General features: G+C 33.9%; 4 protein-coding genes across 4 annotated transcripts; 3 read left to right on the forward strand and 1 right to left on the reverse strand.

Annotated features, from left to right (window-relative positions):
* Nucleotides 1-598: 598 nt before the first annotated feature.
* On the forward strand, nt 599-5,139 carry LOC106426377 (putative two-component response regulator ARR21). Its single transcript, XM_022697822.2, has 9 exons — nt 599-751; nt 1,522-1,701; nt 2,024-2,455; nt 2,594-2,670; nt 3,102-4,265; nt 4,360-4,479; nt 4,597-4,683; nt 4,794-4,841; nt 4,933-5,139. Exons 1-9 carry the CDS (start codon nt 628-630, stop codon nt 4,987-4,989), a joined length of 2,289 nt encoding a protein of 762 aa, XP_022553543.1. The 5' UTR covers nt 599-627; the 3' UTR covers nt 4,990-5,139.
* Nucleotides 5,140-6,776: 1,637 nt separating this feature from the next.
* Nucleotides 6,777-8,679, forward strand: LOC106426401 (protein IQ-DOMAIN 24). Its single transcript, XM_013867122.3, has 2 exons — nt 6,777-7,296; nt 7,814-8,679. The coding sequence occupies exons 1-2, from the start codon at nt 6,928-6,930 to the stop codon at nt 8,606-8,608; spliced, it is 1,164 nt and encodes a 387-aa protein (XP_013722576.1). The 5' UTR covers nt 6,777-6,927; the 3' UTR covers nt 8,609-8,679.
* LOC106426331 (RHOMBOID-like protein 3) lies at nt 8,449-10,781 on the reverse strand. The gene is made up of 5 exons (XM_013867059.3): nt 9,743-10,781; nt 9,493-9,656; nt 9,255-9,418; nt 8,936-9,186; nt 8,449-8,864 (listed from the first exon to the last, which is right to left on the reverse strand). The coding sequence occupies exons 1-5, from the start codon at nt 10,024-10,026 to the stop codon at nt 8,747-8,749; spliced, it is 981 nt and encodes a 326-aa protein (XP_013722513.1). The 5' UTR covers nt 10,027-10,781; the 3' UTR covers nt 8,449-8,746.
* A 118-nt stretch (nt 10,782-10,899) lies between these two features.
* Nucleotides 10,900-14,866, forward strand: LOC106426292 (protein BONZAI 2). Its single transcript, XM_013867016.3, has 15 exons — nt 10,900-11,201; nt 11,288-11,335; nt 11,411-11,559; nt 11,650-11,698; nt 11,788-12,021; nt 12,098-12,232; nt 12,307-12,368; nt 12,455-12,557; nt 12,641-12,755; nt 13,124-13,200; nt 13,290-13,427; nt 13,512-13,676; nt 14,173-14,286; nt 14,369-14,465; nt 14,550-14,866. The coding sequence occupies exons 1-15, from the start codon at nt 11,037-11,039 to the stop codon at nt 14,660-14,662; spliced, it is 1,764 nt and encodes a 587-aa protein (XP_013722470.1). The 5' UTR covers nt 10,900-11,036; the 3' UTR covers nt 14,663-14,866.
* Nucleotides 14,867-16,143: the final 1,277 nt, after the last annotated feature.

Consider the following 16,143-nt stretch of genomic DNA (forward strand, 5'->3'; position numbering starts at 1 on the left):
TCGTAATTCTAGTTTTTCAAGTTTCACTCAGCAAAAGAAAATAGTTTATCGCTTTCATAGTTTAAGATAATGTAGTTTGGACAGAGAATTTAAATTACATCACATCTATACTATAGATTAACTTTAATGTCATAATATATATTTTTTTCCATTTGCATTTAAAATAAAATATTATAGTATTTTTCATTTATAGTACAAATCCAAACAAAGATGTAAAAAATCTATTAGAAAATCAAGACTAAATAAGAAGAAAAACAATCACATATATTTAATAGAACAAAAAAGTATATATTGGTAAATAGCATTAATTTTTGCTTCTTTAGTCTAGATTTTATACATAAATTAGCACACGGTATTTCCGCACAATGTTAATTTGTTTTATCTATATTTTCTTAATTTTTCTTACTTTTCAATGTAATCATTATAATTGTTTAAAAATATATAAGTTCCTTTGTCTTATTTATTATTATATATTTTTTTCTGCAATAAACTTACATATGAACCATATAAGACTGCCAAGTGTTGTATTTGCGTGACTACTTTGTGCCTTTAAATATTGAGCTTTCTGCAGCCTAAGTTTATACAGACTTGAGAAACACAAAAAATAGATATACAAAGACTAGCAAAATGGCTTTTGCCCAATCTTTCGACAACCAAAGCTCTGATTTAAGAATCAATGTTATGGTCGTGGACGATGATCCTGTTTTCCTAGGAGTTGTGTCACGCATGCTCGAAAAATCCAAATATAGAGGTAATTAAGATCTTATTCTCAAATACAACATGTATAGATTTCTTCGTAATTTTGTTAAGATTTGAACAGGATAAACCTATTAGCTAACTTCAAATATCTCTTCCTGATTTCGTTGAGATTTAGAAAAAAAAACTTCAAATATCGTAATTTTTAGCCCTTTGAAAAGTTATATTTTAGTGGAATTCAACAATTGTATTTCTAAATCATCAGGATCTGAACTCCAATGATATGCACACGTCTAAAATTTCAATTGAGTTATTCTTAATTACTTTGATGATTTTTAAAACCAATAGTTTGGTTAATACAAAAATTTCAACCAATTTAATATGTACGGTTTTAAAAAAATATCAATAATTGATTTATAAGATAGTAACTTTTTGTCTGAATGAAAAAATGACATGATCGTGTGTACGTACGATATGTTTTTTGTTCGAAGTTTAAAATTAATTTACGTTCTTGAAATCGCCCTTTCTTATAAAGTAATCAACCTGTTAGTCTTTTAAAAAGTATATCCATGACAATTTAAATGTTGTTATTTTAAAGAATATGTTTAGTTGATGCTATGAACATTCTAAAATTTTGTGAAATGTTTCATATAAAGTGAAATATATATATATATATATCTGTGTGTGTGTATAATTAGACCTCCATTTTGCTCAGTTTCTTCGTTTTTAAAAGGTTAAGACATGCAAGTAAAAGTATATAGTCTCTCGTACTTGCAATATTTTCACATTTACATTCGAAATTCATTTTTGGTTAAATGGTTTTAGATCCGTCATTTAAGGAGATCTCAGTTATAGCTGTACAAGACCCGATCGAAGCATTGTCTACTCTTAAAACCCAAAGACACAATATCGATCTTATAGTCACAGATTATTACATGCCTCACATGAACGGTCTACAACTCAAAAAGCAAATCACTCGAGAATTTGGCAATATACCGGTTATAGGTAATTTTTTTTACTACTTACATAAAATTACAATAAGGGTGTAACTGGTAAACAAGTATGGAATTTGTGGAATTTAAAATAAATGGAATGGTAGGAATGGAATAATGAAATTCATTCCATTCATTCATGATCAAATTTGTTATGGAATGATTTTCTTTGTATTTTCTCTATCCATTTTTGGAATTGATGGAATGAGTATTCCATTCCATTCATGTCAAATGGTAAAAGAATTTATGGAATTAATGGAATAGACTATTCCACATCATTCACTTATTCTAAGCTATAACTATTTTTTCTTTACATTTTCTTAAAAACATGAAAGTCATGTCATCGGACAGCAACATAGAACATGAGAGTTTGGCTTGTGGAGCGAAGTGTTTTCTTCCAAAACCCATCAGACCAACTGACATACCCCAGATCTACCAAGTTGCTTTAACTTATAAGAGGAATGATAAGTCCATATTATGGACCGAACCCAACTACAGGGACACAGATGTTAGCATCCCTCAGCAAATCCAGTTACTTGCTGAACAAGCTAATGTCTTGAAGACCAATAAGAGGTTCTCACCTATATCGGATTCAAGACCCGTGAACAGTTCAAATGGAAGTTATGTTGGTTCAGGAGAAAACCGAAAAAGAAAATCAAACGGTGGTTCTGATGATGATTCGCGGCCCTTGAAGAAGCCTAAGATAAAGTGGACGGACGGTCTTCATGACCTTTTCCTACAAGCTATCCGATATCTCGGTCTTGACAGTAAGTGTTTTAATTATTTATAGATTATATATAATACATGATATGGAATTCCATCATTTTTTACATTTTCAAGTTTATGTAGATATATACACTGACTAATATGTTTATATTTGTTTACTTAACTTGAATCTTCCAAAGAGGCTGTGCCAAAGAAAATCTTAGAGTACATGAACCTACCGTACTTGACAAGAGAGAACATAGCCAGCCATTTACAGGTTTGATCATATCCCTTTTCAAAAATGTTTTCGGATAATAATAATATATTCTAAATGGGAATTTTCTTTAAAGTTTTTAAAAACAACGAATCTATGTGAGTCGAATGAAAAGACTTTAAACTCATCGAGAGTTATACATTAGCAAGTAGCCAAGTAACAAGGTTTAAGGAATAACATTGTAAAAAGTCTATTAAACTTCAGTGATAACGAAATGTTAATGTTGACTAACGTTAACTTATGGGTCTAAATCGGCAAAGTTTTCATAAAGTTGGAGATTTTTTTTTTGTTTAATTGAGATAGTTAGAACTTTTTGTCCGATTCACTTAAGTTGTGATTATTTATTTTTTACCTTTTTATGTTAAAATAATAAATACTGTAAATTGTGCGTATCATTCATCTTTTTAATTAACTCAAAATTGTTTGCTACGCAGAAATATCGAATATTCTTAAGGAAAGTTGCTGAACAAGGTTTTTCATGTTCAAGAATGTTGCCGACTAAAGGCATAGACTCGATATTTCTGCAGGCTCACCTCAGAGATCCGTACTACAACAACTACGCACCATCTTCTTCTTTGTACGACACAACTATTAACAATAGATCATTCTATTCCAAATCCGAACAAGGTTATGGACAGTCTAGACTCTTATCCAACACAGCTGAGCCCGTCCGCTTCAACCAGATGCCTTACAACTACATGAACGGGTCATCCACCTATGAGCCGCGAGGTATTCGATCAAACTTAACCATTCCCACCAAAAGCAACCTCAGTTTCCCAATCCAACCATCTCAAAACGAAGGAAGAAGAAGCCTTTTCGAACCAACCGTGATGGCGAACAAAACTGTCCAAACATCTCAAGTTATGGGGTTTGGACAACATGGACTTTCGGCTATTAATGGTACTAGTTTCAACAATAACATGGTGAGCAGCTATGAAAGATTGACTCCTACTCAACCAGGAATGATGAGCTATGAAAATTTAACTCCTAGTCAACCAGGAGTGAGAAGCTATGTAAATTCAACTTTTGATCAGCCAGGATTAATGAACAACCATGGAAGTTTGACTCATGACCAACAGGGAATGCGCAGCTACAGAAGTTTAACTTCTAATCAACTAGGAGTGAACATCAATGGAAGTTTTTCTCAAACTCCTAATCAACCAGGAATGAGTAGCTATGGAATTTCAACTTCTAATCAACCAAGAATGAACAACCATAGAAGTTTGACTACTCCTGACCAACATGGAATGAGTAGCTACGGAAGGTTAACTTCTAATCAACTAGGAATGAGCAGCCATGGAAGTTCATATCCAAATCAACCAGGTCTGAACAGTTATGGAAGTGTAACTTATAATGCAAGAGTAAACATCCATGAAAGTTTAACACCTAATCAACCAGGACCTAGCAACTTCTCGTATGGGATGCAAATGTTCTTAAACAACGAGAACACTACATATAAGCCTCAGGCACATGATAATGCAACTACACAGCCAAATCTTGAAATTCCTCAACTGGAGAATCTCAGCTTGTGTGATTACCTCAACAATACTGATGAGCTTCTTTGCGATATAAGTAACCTCCAGATCGACCACAACAAGGTATATATCATCACTACCCTAATATTTCAATAATGTACATATACATGCATTATATAATGTTGTGAGACCTTTTTTTTGTCAATGTGACGTGCAGCAACAAGAAGAAGCAGTTTCTACCAACAAATTTGAGCTCCCTGCAAATTTTGAGACTGAACTGAATCAGTTTTTTTCTCTTGAGGAAAATGGTGACGGGAACTTTGTGAACATAAATCAGGTATATACATATTATTTTAGAAATTACAAGATTGAATATGAATCAACGTCCAATCAAAGATTATATATATGGTCAAAGAATGTCTTGCTGACTTACATATTTGACTTTGTTCTGAAGGGACATTCTGAAGGAGAACCATCAAACATTGTTGCTGCCCCGGAGACGAATTATCCAGTTTTCAACATGAACCCTAATCATGAGCAGGTACTCTAATATCTATCATTCTAAATATATTTCCATAAATCTACGATGCTATATATATCAAATAATTGTTTCTTTTAAATATACTCTGAAACTTCGAATCTATTTGCTAGGAACAAGGTGTTCCAGATTTTGTCGATTGGTCGTCACTGGATCCGAAGGTACGTAAGGTTAAATTATTTGTCTATAATTTGAAGTTTTTAAGTCATGAAATATTTTTGATTAAACTTTTTCTTATATATATATATATAGGATTTTGCTAATGAGTACGATTTCGTGGACTCGCTGTTAACCAATGACATGAATTAGCAAAGGTTCGATCCAAGATGTTCTCAAAGCGAGGTGGAGAAATAAAACCAGCAATGCATAGTAGTTTCTAAGCAAAATATATATGTAAAAGAATGAGAATATTATAGAAGTATGGCTTTCGTTATCTAATATATTTCTAAGTGGTGGATATTTTGATATGTATGAGAACTTTCAATTCATATAGTAATTATATTGTTAGAGATCTTATGTGTGATCTTATAAAATTTATATATATATAACTATTTTAAGTTGAATAGTGCTATATACATATGCATAGATATATGTACGCTTTATAATCAATATATGATATAATTCATGATCAATAAAACTAGGTTCTGAATGAATTTGGTTTCTATTGTAGCTTTTAGTTCTTAAAAATTAACATTGTATCTTAATTAAGTTTTTTAATTTCTAAAAAGATAAAACATGTTTTTACTAAACTATTTCAGTGGAAATCTAAGACTTTCATAGTTTACTATCTTTCCAAAAAAAATATTATTTAAAATTAATTTTCCCACAAATTACCAATATATTTTGGTAAAACCAATTGATGATATTTTGACTATATAGGCTTTAAAATCTTCGAGAAAAGCAATATATCTTATGCCCATTAAAAAACTTTAACAATTCTTTAGAAGTATCATAAAGATATATAATTACTAATTTAAATATTTTATACTAAGATTTTATACTAAAGAAACACATTTAAATTTGGTTTTAAATTTTGTATTAATTATTTTTAAAATGGTGACGTAGCCCTAGGAGATTTTTTAATCGTTTTTAGGCATGCCTCAGGTCTAGATGCCTACTGACGTATTCCCCTTTAAGAAAAAAAAAAGATTTGTCATTACAATTATTTTAGAGTCTTTTCTCTAACTATTCTTCGCTTGTTCTTGGACCAGCGAATTGCAAATTTTCTTAGGTCTTTATTCTTTTCTACATACAAGAAACTTACTTATGTCTTTCATAAAATTAGTATTCTTTTTGATATCTTTTACTGTAATAGTAAAGAAAAAAAAACAAATCTCTAGGTATATTACAATGATGGGATGATGATGAAGTTCTATTTGTTGAAACTTCCCCTGTTTTCAACATTATTACTATTTATTATGGGAATCTATTTTCTATAACTGGCATCATTATAGATTGCTTTTATCACATTCGTGGCATTGTCACATGTGAAACTTCAGGAGACACTCCGTTCAAATTAAAAATTCTGAAATTAAAATTTTAAAAATGTTATTAAAAATTTACGAGACCTTAATATTTTAATTTTAAAATTCGCATTAAATTTTAAAAACAATTTTAAATTACTAAACTATTAAAAACTTCACTTTGAAAATTTTATGATTAATAGTGTAAATTTTTTTTTGTTACATAAAATATACAAATGTTAATAAAATCATATTAGTAAAAGATTTTAATTGATAAATATTCATATTAAAATATACTAAATATTTGTATTAAGTATCATTTGAATTTAATTATATAACATATATACAAATAAAGATTATTGTTTTGATTTATGTAACGATAAAAATTTATTGTAAATAAACAATAATGATTGTTTTTATTTATGTTTTTACTCAGTTATATGCACAATAGATACTCGATTCTTAATTATTCAATATATTTAATATTTTATAATATGTGAAAAACACAAAATAAATAATATATGTAAGAATAATTTGTTTACATAGCGTTAATCTAGGGAAAAAGACAGATCTTAACCTAGTTTAATATATATTATGGTATTTAAAATATTTTGTTTTATTTTTGTATGGAGCCTCCAAAAGAAAAAAGAATAATATATGGAGCCTCCCACTTGCCTCTGCTTCTTTTTAAATACTTGTCCGAAAGAAAAAAAATCCTCAACCGGAGAAAATTCCGACAAAAGTTTAGCAAAAGCAACGGTGATTCTCCGGCGATGAAGTAACTATGGGTTTCTTCAGACGTCTTTTCGGGAGCAAGAAGCAGGAGAAAACAACACATACGAAGAACAAGAGTAAAAAATGGAGCTTCACCACCAGATCCTCGAATCCGACGTCGTCTTCTCATCCAAGCAAGAGACGCACCGATGAAGAAATCCTGGACGCCGACAAGCATGCGATAGCCGTCGCAGCTGCCACCGCCGCGGTGGCTGAGGCGGCACTAGCGGCTGCTCACGCGGCGGCGGAGGTCGTGAGACTCACCGGAAGAGGAGGCGGTAGAACCTCGTCGGTAACTCAAGCTAATCGGAATAATCGCCGGTTGGCTCAAGAGTATGTTGCGGCGGGGAAGATTCAATCAGCTTTCCGTGGCTACTTGGTTAGTGATTTCCCTGAATTATTCTTAAAATTAAACAATCTTCAAAATTTAAATCTTTAATTTTATTAAAAATCCTCGAAGAAACTTTGAACTAAAGTGTGGAATAGCTGTCTGATGTTGATATTTCTACTTAATCCCAAATTTAAATAATTACTGAAAAATCATAAAGGATAACTCAATTCTGTATTTTTTCTATTGGTCCTGGAAAATACTAGGAAGAGACAAATGAATATGAAACTTGTAACAATCCTATACGCTCTACCGACACTATTTAGTAGTCTTCGTAAGAAATATTTTATTAATTAGTTTGTTTTCTTTAAAATGATAATTAATTTGAATTAGGTGGGTCAAATGTACATATACTCTAATCTATTGCTTACAAAATGAATTAGGTGTGTAAGTTTGTAACCATTTAGAAGAAATGTAATTGATTGGGAAACAACTTTGTAGTTTTTATTGTGTCTTTGGTTTGAGTTGGTGTGTAGTTTGTATAATACTAACCTTTTTTTTAATCTAGGCGAGGAGGGCGTTGAGAGCATTGAAGGCGTTAGTGAAGCTCCAAGCGTTAGTGAAAGGACACATAGTGAGGAAACAAACAGCCGATATGCTACGTCGGATGCAAACCCTTGTCAGACTCCAAGCTCGAGCAAGAGCATCTCGCTCTTCTCACGTTCCTCCCTCTCCACACTCTCTCCACGCACGATGCGTTTCAGAGGCTGAATACAGCAAAGTCATTGCCATGGACCACCACCGTTCTCTATGGAACGCACCGCAGTACAGCGAAGACAATGACAAGATCCTAGAAGTCGACACTTGGAAGCCTCACTTCGCTTCCTACTACCACAAGGAGTCGTCGCCAAGTAAAAGAGGATCTCTTCCCACAAGTCCACAAGTAAGGTCTAGACCAGGAAGCAGCAGTGGCGGCGGCTCGAGGAGAAGAACACCGTTCACGCCGACGAGAAGCGAGTACGAGTACTACTCTGGGTATTACCCTAACTACATGGCTAACACTGAGTCTTACAGAGCAAAAGTCCGGTCACAAAGTGCACCGAGACAGAGGCTTCACGAGTTGTCTTCAGAGAGTGGCGGCTACAAGAGGTCAGTTCAGGGACAGTATTACTACTACACAGCTGCTGCAGAACGATCGTTTGATCAGCGTTCATATCTCGGCTCTGATCCTAATTTGTTTTTAGTAGTTGAAGGAATGTGTAAATCAGATACCGACACACAAAGTACAGACAGTGATCAATCTCTGTTACGTAATTTTCTTCTGACTAGATCCTACGGTACAGATCTTGTACCAACAGGCTAGGGGGGTCCACATTTGTCTGGTTAAAGAAACTTCAATAATTTGTAGTGATGTCAAGTCACAAGTTCGAGCAATGAAGGACAACCACACACATACAAGCAATCACACTAATCATTACAAAGTAAACAATGTTGCTTATTTTTATCTAACGTCTTCACAACTCCATTTTGAAGTGGGGATACATCGTAGGTAGCGACACCAGCGGCAGTGAACATTACCTTCTTCTCCTCTGAATAGCATCACCAGCGCCACCACAAACCTGTAAAAGAACCCCACAAACATTAAAATGACAAGAGTAATTAATTGATTCTTGGACAATGAAAACTTTACCCGGAGATCAATAGAGCCAAAGAAATGAGCCTCAATATGTATTGGTAAGGCTTGTACTTAGACGTCAGATGTCTGCCTTCTGGAATATGCTCTCTAGCTAACCACTTGAACTGAGGACGAGCCAGCAGAACAAAACCGAGGAGAAACCCAACTACAAACCCACCCAGATGACCCATATTATCAACGTGAGGTAGTATCCCAAGGGCCAAGTTTATCACAATGACAAACAAAAGCGTCAAGAGTGCTACAACCTGTAACAAAAAAAAATGATTAAACTATTTGAAAATTTCAAAAGGTTTCTTAGTATTGAGAGATTAACCTTGTTAGAGTAGATAGTCCAGTTGGTAAGAATCTCGGAAAGCATTGAGCCAAGAAGTCCAAAGAGAGCACCAGAAGCTCCAACAGAGACGCCGTTTCTGATAAAGAGAGAAGACAATACGCTTCCTCCTACTCCTGATGTTACGTATATAACTCCAATCCTAACTGCAAACTCAAAACCAAAATTTTCAACCTTTTCTTTAAATTTACGTTACTTGATGATGACTATAATGACATACCGAAACCAAACTGCTGCTCAAGGCGAATACCGACGAAGAGGAGACTGATCATATTAGCCACAAGATGAATAACACCAGCGTGTAACCATATACATGTAAAGAGACGCCAAGCTTCACGCTCTTTCACGACTCTGCACCACTCAAGTGATCCTAACTTCACCAATCTTCAAGTACCAAACCAAAAACATAAATGATAGTAACGGCAATTCACAAAACGCAGTCGTATTACATTACAAAGTAACGTACGTACGTGCGAGAAGAGGGACCGAAGAGAGGATTGTTCCGGAGAGGCTCGAAGGAGAGTCTCCCGAGGAACCTGGCGACGCAGTGGTGGTTGGGAGAATGATGAGACTCCGAATGCTTAGGGCAGTTGTTGACGAACATCGCGATGGAGAAGAGTGTCACGTTGGTTACGACGAACAATGGAACCAGCCACGACGACAACGGTGATGGAATAGGCGACGGTCCGATTCTGCTCCGGTCACCGTCGTCGCTTCCGTTCTCTCCGTTCTCCGGATTGTCTCCTACGGCCATTGATGAATGAATGATCTCTCTCTCGCTTCGACTCTGTAACTGAAGGCGGTAAAAACGGTTATAACTTTATTTGAGTTGAGAGTGGGTTTATACTAACCAATGGTAATATTACACGTGTAATCCGTTGTACTCGTTCGATGGGGACGCGCGTACTTTTCGAATGAGAAGCGTCCATCTCAAGGCTAAAAGTATTACGACGACCCATTAGTTGGATATATCCGGCCCATTTAAATCTAAACTGAGACCCATTAAGGCCCTCTGACTCTTTTGAAATAAACAATTGGGTCTTGTCTACAATCAAATCAGGTATTTTCCTTTTCGATTATTTTATTTTGAATAAAAAAGTTTATGTAATTATGCTTTTGAGAAAGGTTTGTTTACCTTTCTGGTGGCGAAATGTTGTAATTGGTCATTACGTGAAATTCCAAGTCTTATTATTCACGTTAGATGCGTTTTTTTTTCCTTTCTTAAATTCCAGTCACACCGCACTATAAGAATAATAGCTTATCATGATATAAATTTCATATTCCCCATTAACAAAACTATTTTTTTTTAAATTCGGCTTTGTATACCGATATAATAAACTGAGACCACTCTTCGATGTGTCAAAATCTCCTTGGACCAAATAAATCACTAGCTCACTTCTTCTGTAGTAATTATCTTGACGTGACTAAATCTACAGTCAAATTTAATACCTCTCGAGTTTTTTTTGTTTTGTTTTTTTTTTTCAGTTTCACATAGTAAATCTATATCTTTTTGCATTTAATTTCTGTAATTATCAATTAGTCCCTAATTTCGCAATAATAGTTGGCTGTAATTGTCCATAAAAAAAAGAATAAAAATTGGCAGTAAGTAAATGAATGGAGTCAAAGACTTCAGACAGATCGTCGACTTGGAAAAACACAGTGGGTCCCACACTCTCTTCCCTCTTCCTCCTCCTCCTCAAATCTCTCTCCTTGAGAACTCGCCGTTAAATGATTGTCTCTGTTGTTCGATCCACCTCTTGAGACATGGGAAGCTGCTGGTCCGATGGTAGTGGCCGCGGTGGTGGAATGGTCGGTGTCGGCGGGAACACTTCCTCCTCCGCTGCCGCCGGCGGTTACGCTAGTCCAAACGACGCCGTTGACTACTACCTCAAGTCTCGCGGCTTCAACGGCCTCTTCTCTCAGATCGAGGTCTCTCTCCTTCAAATCTCTTAAACTTCCTTTTAGACCAAAGATTTGAGTTTCTTCATGTTTTTGTCTTCTTCCTTCCTTCGCAGCTATCGTTCTCCGCTTCAAACTTGCGAGACCGGGACGTGACTTCAAAGGTTCGTGCTTTTGTAATAATATGTCTTAAAAAGAACTTTCTTTTAATCTTATTTATCTTGTGCTGTGGTGTACAGAGCGATGCAATGGTGGTTGTTTTTACAAAAGGAAGAGACGGAACACTTTCCGAATCGTTCCGTAGCGAAGTCGTTTTGAACTCTTTGAATCCTAAATGGATTAAGAAGTTTAATATCCGTTATCAGTTCGAGGTTGTGCAGACTTTGCTGTAAGTTAACTCTGCCTTATGTTAGAGGAAATCAATTGTAATTAATTAATTAAAAGTTTCTCACTTTATGAACTTTAATCTTCTCTACAGGTTTCGTATTTACGATATTGACACTCAGTTTCAAAACTCAAAGGAGGAGGTACTGTGTACAATCTCATTGTATGCTCAAAGTGTTTACATTATATGATTTGTTGATTTGTTGATTTTTTTTTTTTTTTTAATTTTCAGATGCTTAAGCTAGACGAACAGCAGTTTCTCGGTGAGGCAACATGTACATTGTCTGAGGTTATCACAAAATCAAATAGGACGGTTGCTTTGGAACTCACGCGTAAAGAAGGGACTCAGCCACAGAACCATGGGAAGCTTATAGTCCATGCTGAGGAGTCTCTAGCTTCCAAGACCACTACAGAGATTGTTTTTAGGTGCTTGAATTTGGAATCAATGGATCATTTCTCCAAAAGTGTAAGCTAATGTGTTACACCATTTTTACCATGATTTACTTTCAGACATATATAATAACATGAGTTCTCTTTCTCAGGATCCGTTTCTGGTTATATCTAAGATTGTGGAGCACGGTGCTCCAATCCCTGTATCGAAAACCGAAGTCTTGAAGAATGAATCCAATCCGGTTTGGAAACCAGTCTCTCTAAGTGTTCAACAAGTTGGGAGTAAGGTAACAAGAGAGATCTTAGTTTCCCTGCTTGAGGAGGAAGGTGTAGTAACAGTTCTCCATGTAATAATTTTCAGGACACCCCACTGGTAATAGAGTGCCTAGACTTTAATGGCAACGGCAACCACAATCTTATCGGGTAACCAACAAACTCTCCGTTACTTCCGTTCTAGTTTAGGATACGAGGATGAGAGATGATTTTTGTTTGTTGTTGGATTTTGCCAGAAAAGTTCAGAAGTCACTTGCGGATTTAGAAAAGCTTCATTTGAGTGGCCAAGGAATCAATTTGTTCTTACCTACTGGTGTTGGACATAAACATGAGGACAGGGTAAGGATCTTCCACACAAATAAGAGGAGTTTGAATACAATTTTTAATTGCTAGAAACCTGATACCATTTGCCATTGTTTCAGGCGTTAAAGAGTCAGCTTTTCGTGGACAAGTTTACTGAAACTGTTCAGCATACGTTCCTAGAATACTTGGCTTCTGGATTTGAACTGAACTTCATGGTGGCAATTGATTTTACAGGTATGAATTTATTATGCCTGTGGTAAAAGGATATGATAGGCTTGCGGGTTCGGGTAGTTTTGGGTAGTTCGGTTTGGTATTTGGGTAGTTCGGTTTTTAATTCTTTTACCGAAGTTTTTGGTTTCAGTTATATTTCGGTTAAAAATTTGGTCAGTTTCGGGTAACTTCGGTTCGGAATTTTGGTTAATTCAGTTAGTTTGGTTCCAAACTTGGTTAAATTTTATTTTAACTAACCGATTGCCGAACCGAAAACCGGATTTTTATTATAAACCTGACTAACCGAAAATTTTGGTTTGGTTCGGTTCAAGACTCTCTGCCTCTAATGAAATTCATTTGAACTAATCCTATTGTCCCTCATCTTTCATTAGCTTCAAATGGAAACCCTCGCCTCCCTGATTCCTTGCATTACATTGACCCCACAGGACGATTAAATGCCTACCAGAGAGTAAGAACTCATTATATACAAACTTTGGTTATTACTTAACTTTTCTTGCAGAAGCGTTGACTGTGTGTGATCCTTTCTTTGTATTTCAGGCAATTGTGGAAGTTGGAGAAGTGTTGCAGTTCTATGACACTGACAAACGCTTTCCAGCGTGGGGCTTTGGAGCTCGTCCTATAGACATCCCAGTTTCACATTGCTTTAACCTAAACGGAAGCAGTACTTACTGTGAGGTCTGTCAACAAAATCTGAACCAACATTCCTCAAGTTAAACAACATGAAACTAACCTTATCCTTTTTTGTTTTGTTTTCCTCAGGTAGATGGGATTCAAGGTATCATGAATGCATACAATGGTGCTCTCTTCAACGTCTCTTTTGCTGGGCCTACTCTCTTTGGTCCCGTGATCAAAGCTGCTGCAACAATAGCAAGCGAGTCACTCGCTCAAAATGCAAAGAGATATTACGTCTTGTTGATAATCACTGTGAGTTTATGTCCTTGTGTTGTGTTTGTTAATGGTTCTAAAAATCCGTAGAGGCATCGATGGGCACCTAGGCCGTAACTTGGTGCTAATCCGAAATGATATTTAAAAATTCGGTTTATACAACTCAAATCGTTTTAAATTGTAATAAATCAGTTAAAATCGGTTTAAATCTATATGAACAAGTCAAAATATGTTAAATTAAACAATAATTTTAGTACAAATCTCCAAATTTGTCAAATTTCTTTTGTTTTATATATCTAATTGTGATAATTCATCAAAATAATTTTGTAATTTAATCTAAAAACTAAAATATCTTTTAAATGTAATGTAAAAAAGTATTAATTAATAATTCATTAATGCCTAGACTTTGTCTAGGTCCCTGATAGTCTGCCTAGTGTACGAAGCACCTAGTTAATGCCTATCGTTTTTTTTTTATCTTGATTTTTTTTATATGTTAAAAGACAATGTAAACTGAACTTGTCTGTTTTTTTCATAGGATGGAGTAATAACAGATCTGCAAGAGACGAAAGACGCATTGGTCAGTGCATCAGATCTGCCATTATCAATCCTCATCGTTGGAGTAGGAGGAGCTGACTATAAAGAAATGGAGGTTCCTAATACGAATTTTTCAACACTACAGAGTTTGTGGGATTTTCCATTAGATTCTTACACTCGTTGTTGTCGTTGCGTAGGTGCTAGATGGAGACAAAGGAGAGAGATTAGAAAGCTCGAGCGGTCGTGTAGCGTCACGTGATATAGTCCAGTTCGTTGCATTACGAGACATGCAATGTGAGTCTTGTTTTGTTTGGCTCAAGAAAAACATTGAGCGTTTTTGGTTAGGTGATGATTTGTTGTGTGTGTGGTTATGTGTAGATGGAGAGGTCTCAGTGGTAGAAGCGTTACTAGCGGAATTGCCTTCACAGTTTTTAACGTACATGAGAAACCGTAATATCACTCCCACAAGTATTACCACCTCCGCTTCTTGATGCATTGTCAAGTGTCAACACTGTACATACATTACATTCAGCTCTAAACGCTGTCGTTTTGGTTTTCTATTTTATATTATCTGGAATTTTTCCTTTTCCAGTATGCAACGTCAAGTTTTACTTCAGTCTTTGATTTGTTTCTTTTTCTTTTTATTTTAAAAAATATTATTTTTATTTAATATTATTTGCTAATTTACAAGTTGATTTGGGCATACTGAAAATCATGCGGTATTTGTTCAACGGTCAACAAATTAAGTTGTTGACTTTCTTATTTTAGGTGCCGACTTTTCTTCCTAAGCCGTAACTTTAAACGTGATTGTTGATTCTATATCCCCTATATATTAATTGAGGAACATTTTAAAAGATGTAACCTCAATTTTGTATTAATTAAAATAGGTCCCAATGCATAGGTGGCACTCAATTAGGTAGTCAATTACATTCAATTGAAAAATAAGTAGGTCCATATTCGATTTTTATATTTTGTTAGATACATAAGTTGGTCAAACTATATGATATAATGATATGATATGTTATTTTCTTCCCTTAAATCAAACCTACGGAATTACCATAAATGACTAATATATATATGACAATTAATGATTTTAATAATAAAGATTTGATAACAATTTATATCTCCTCCATTATTTTTTGTTTAATTTTATATTATTAAAATAAATTAAACAATCAAATTAGCTATAAAAGTAAAATTTAGATTTTTTCGAATATGTTATATTTTGAATTTTTAAAAACGACAATAAATGACTAAAACTATTAAAATTATTAATTTAAAAATTAATGATCAATGGTTTAACATTTTTATTATAAGAAGATGCACATGATTTTAAAACCATATGAGTAAAAAATATTATTTAATAATAAAATAAATATATATATATATATATATATATAAATTAAACACTATATACCATAGGATTACATAAATATTTTAATATTAAAAGTTTCAATGAATTTTCAAGAACATTTATAAATTATAAAATTATTAAAGATTTCAGATTGAAAATTTTGTTATCGATGATTTAAATATTTTGTTATAAAATGATATGAATGATCATAGAACCGTATGATTATAAATTCTTATTTAATAAATAACTATATAAAATATACTATTCTTAGAAAAATAGGTTGGTCCATCTTAACTTATATTACACTTTTTATTAAACTAACTATCGAATTGATAAATAACGTACCAAAAAATGTTTTGCACTTTCCTTAAATAAAAGCTACGAAATTACCTAATATGATTAACATATATGTGAAAATTAATTATTATGAATGATAAGTATTTGATAACAATTTTTGTATCTTAGTTTTTTTTAAAAAATTTATATTATTAAAAGATATTAAAAATCACATTAAATATATAATAAAAACATTTATATTTTTTTATATGTTATATTTTGAATTTTTCAAAACGTCTATAAATTATTAGAAATTTGAAGATTACCACTCTTAAAATTTTG

Source organism: Brassica napus, chromosome C3 (assembly GCF_020379485.1).
Source record: "Brassica napus cultivar Da-Ae chromosome C3, Da-Ae, whole genome shotgun sequence".
NCBI lineage: Eukaryota > Viridiplantae > Streptophyta > Magnoliopsida > Brassicales > Brassicaceae > Brassica > Brassica napus.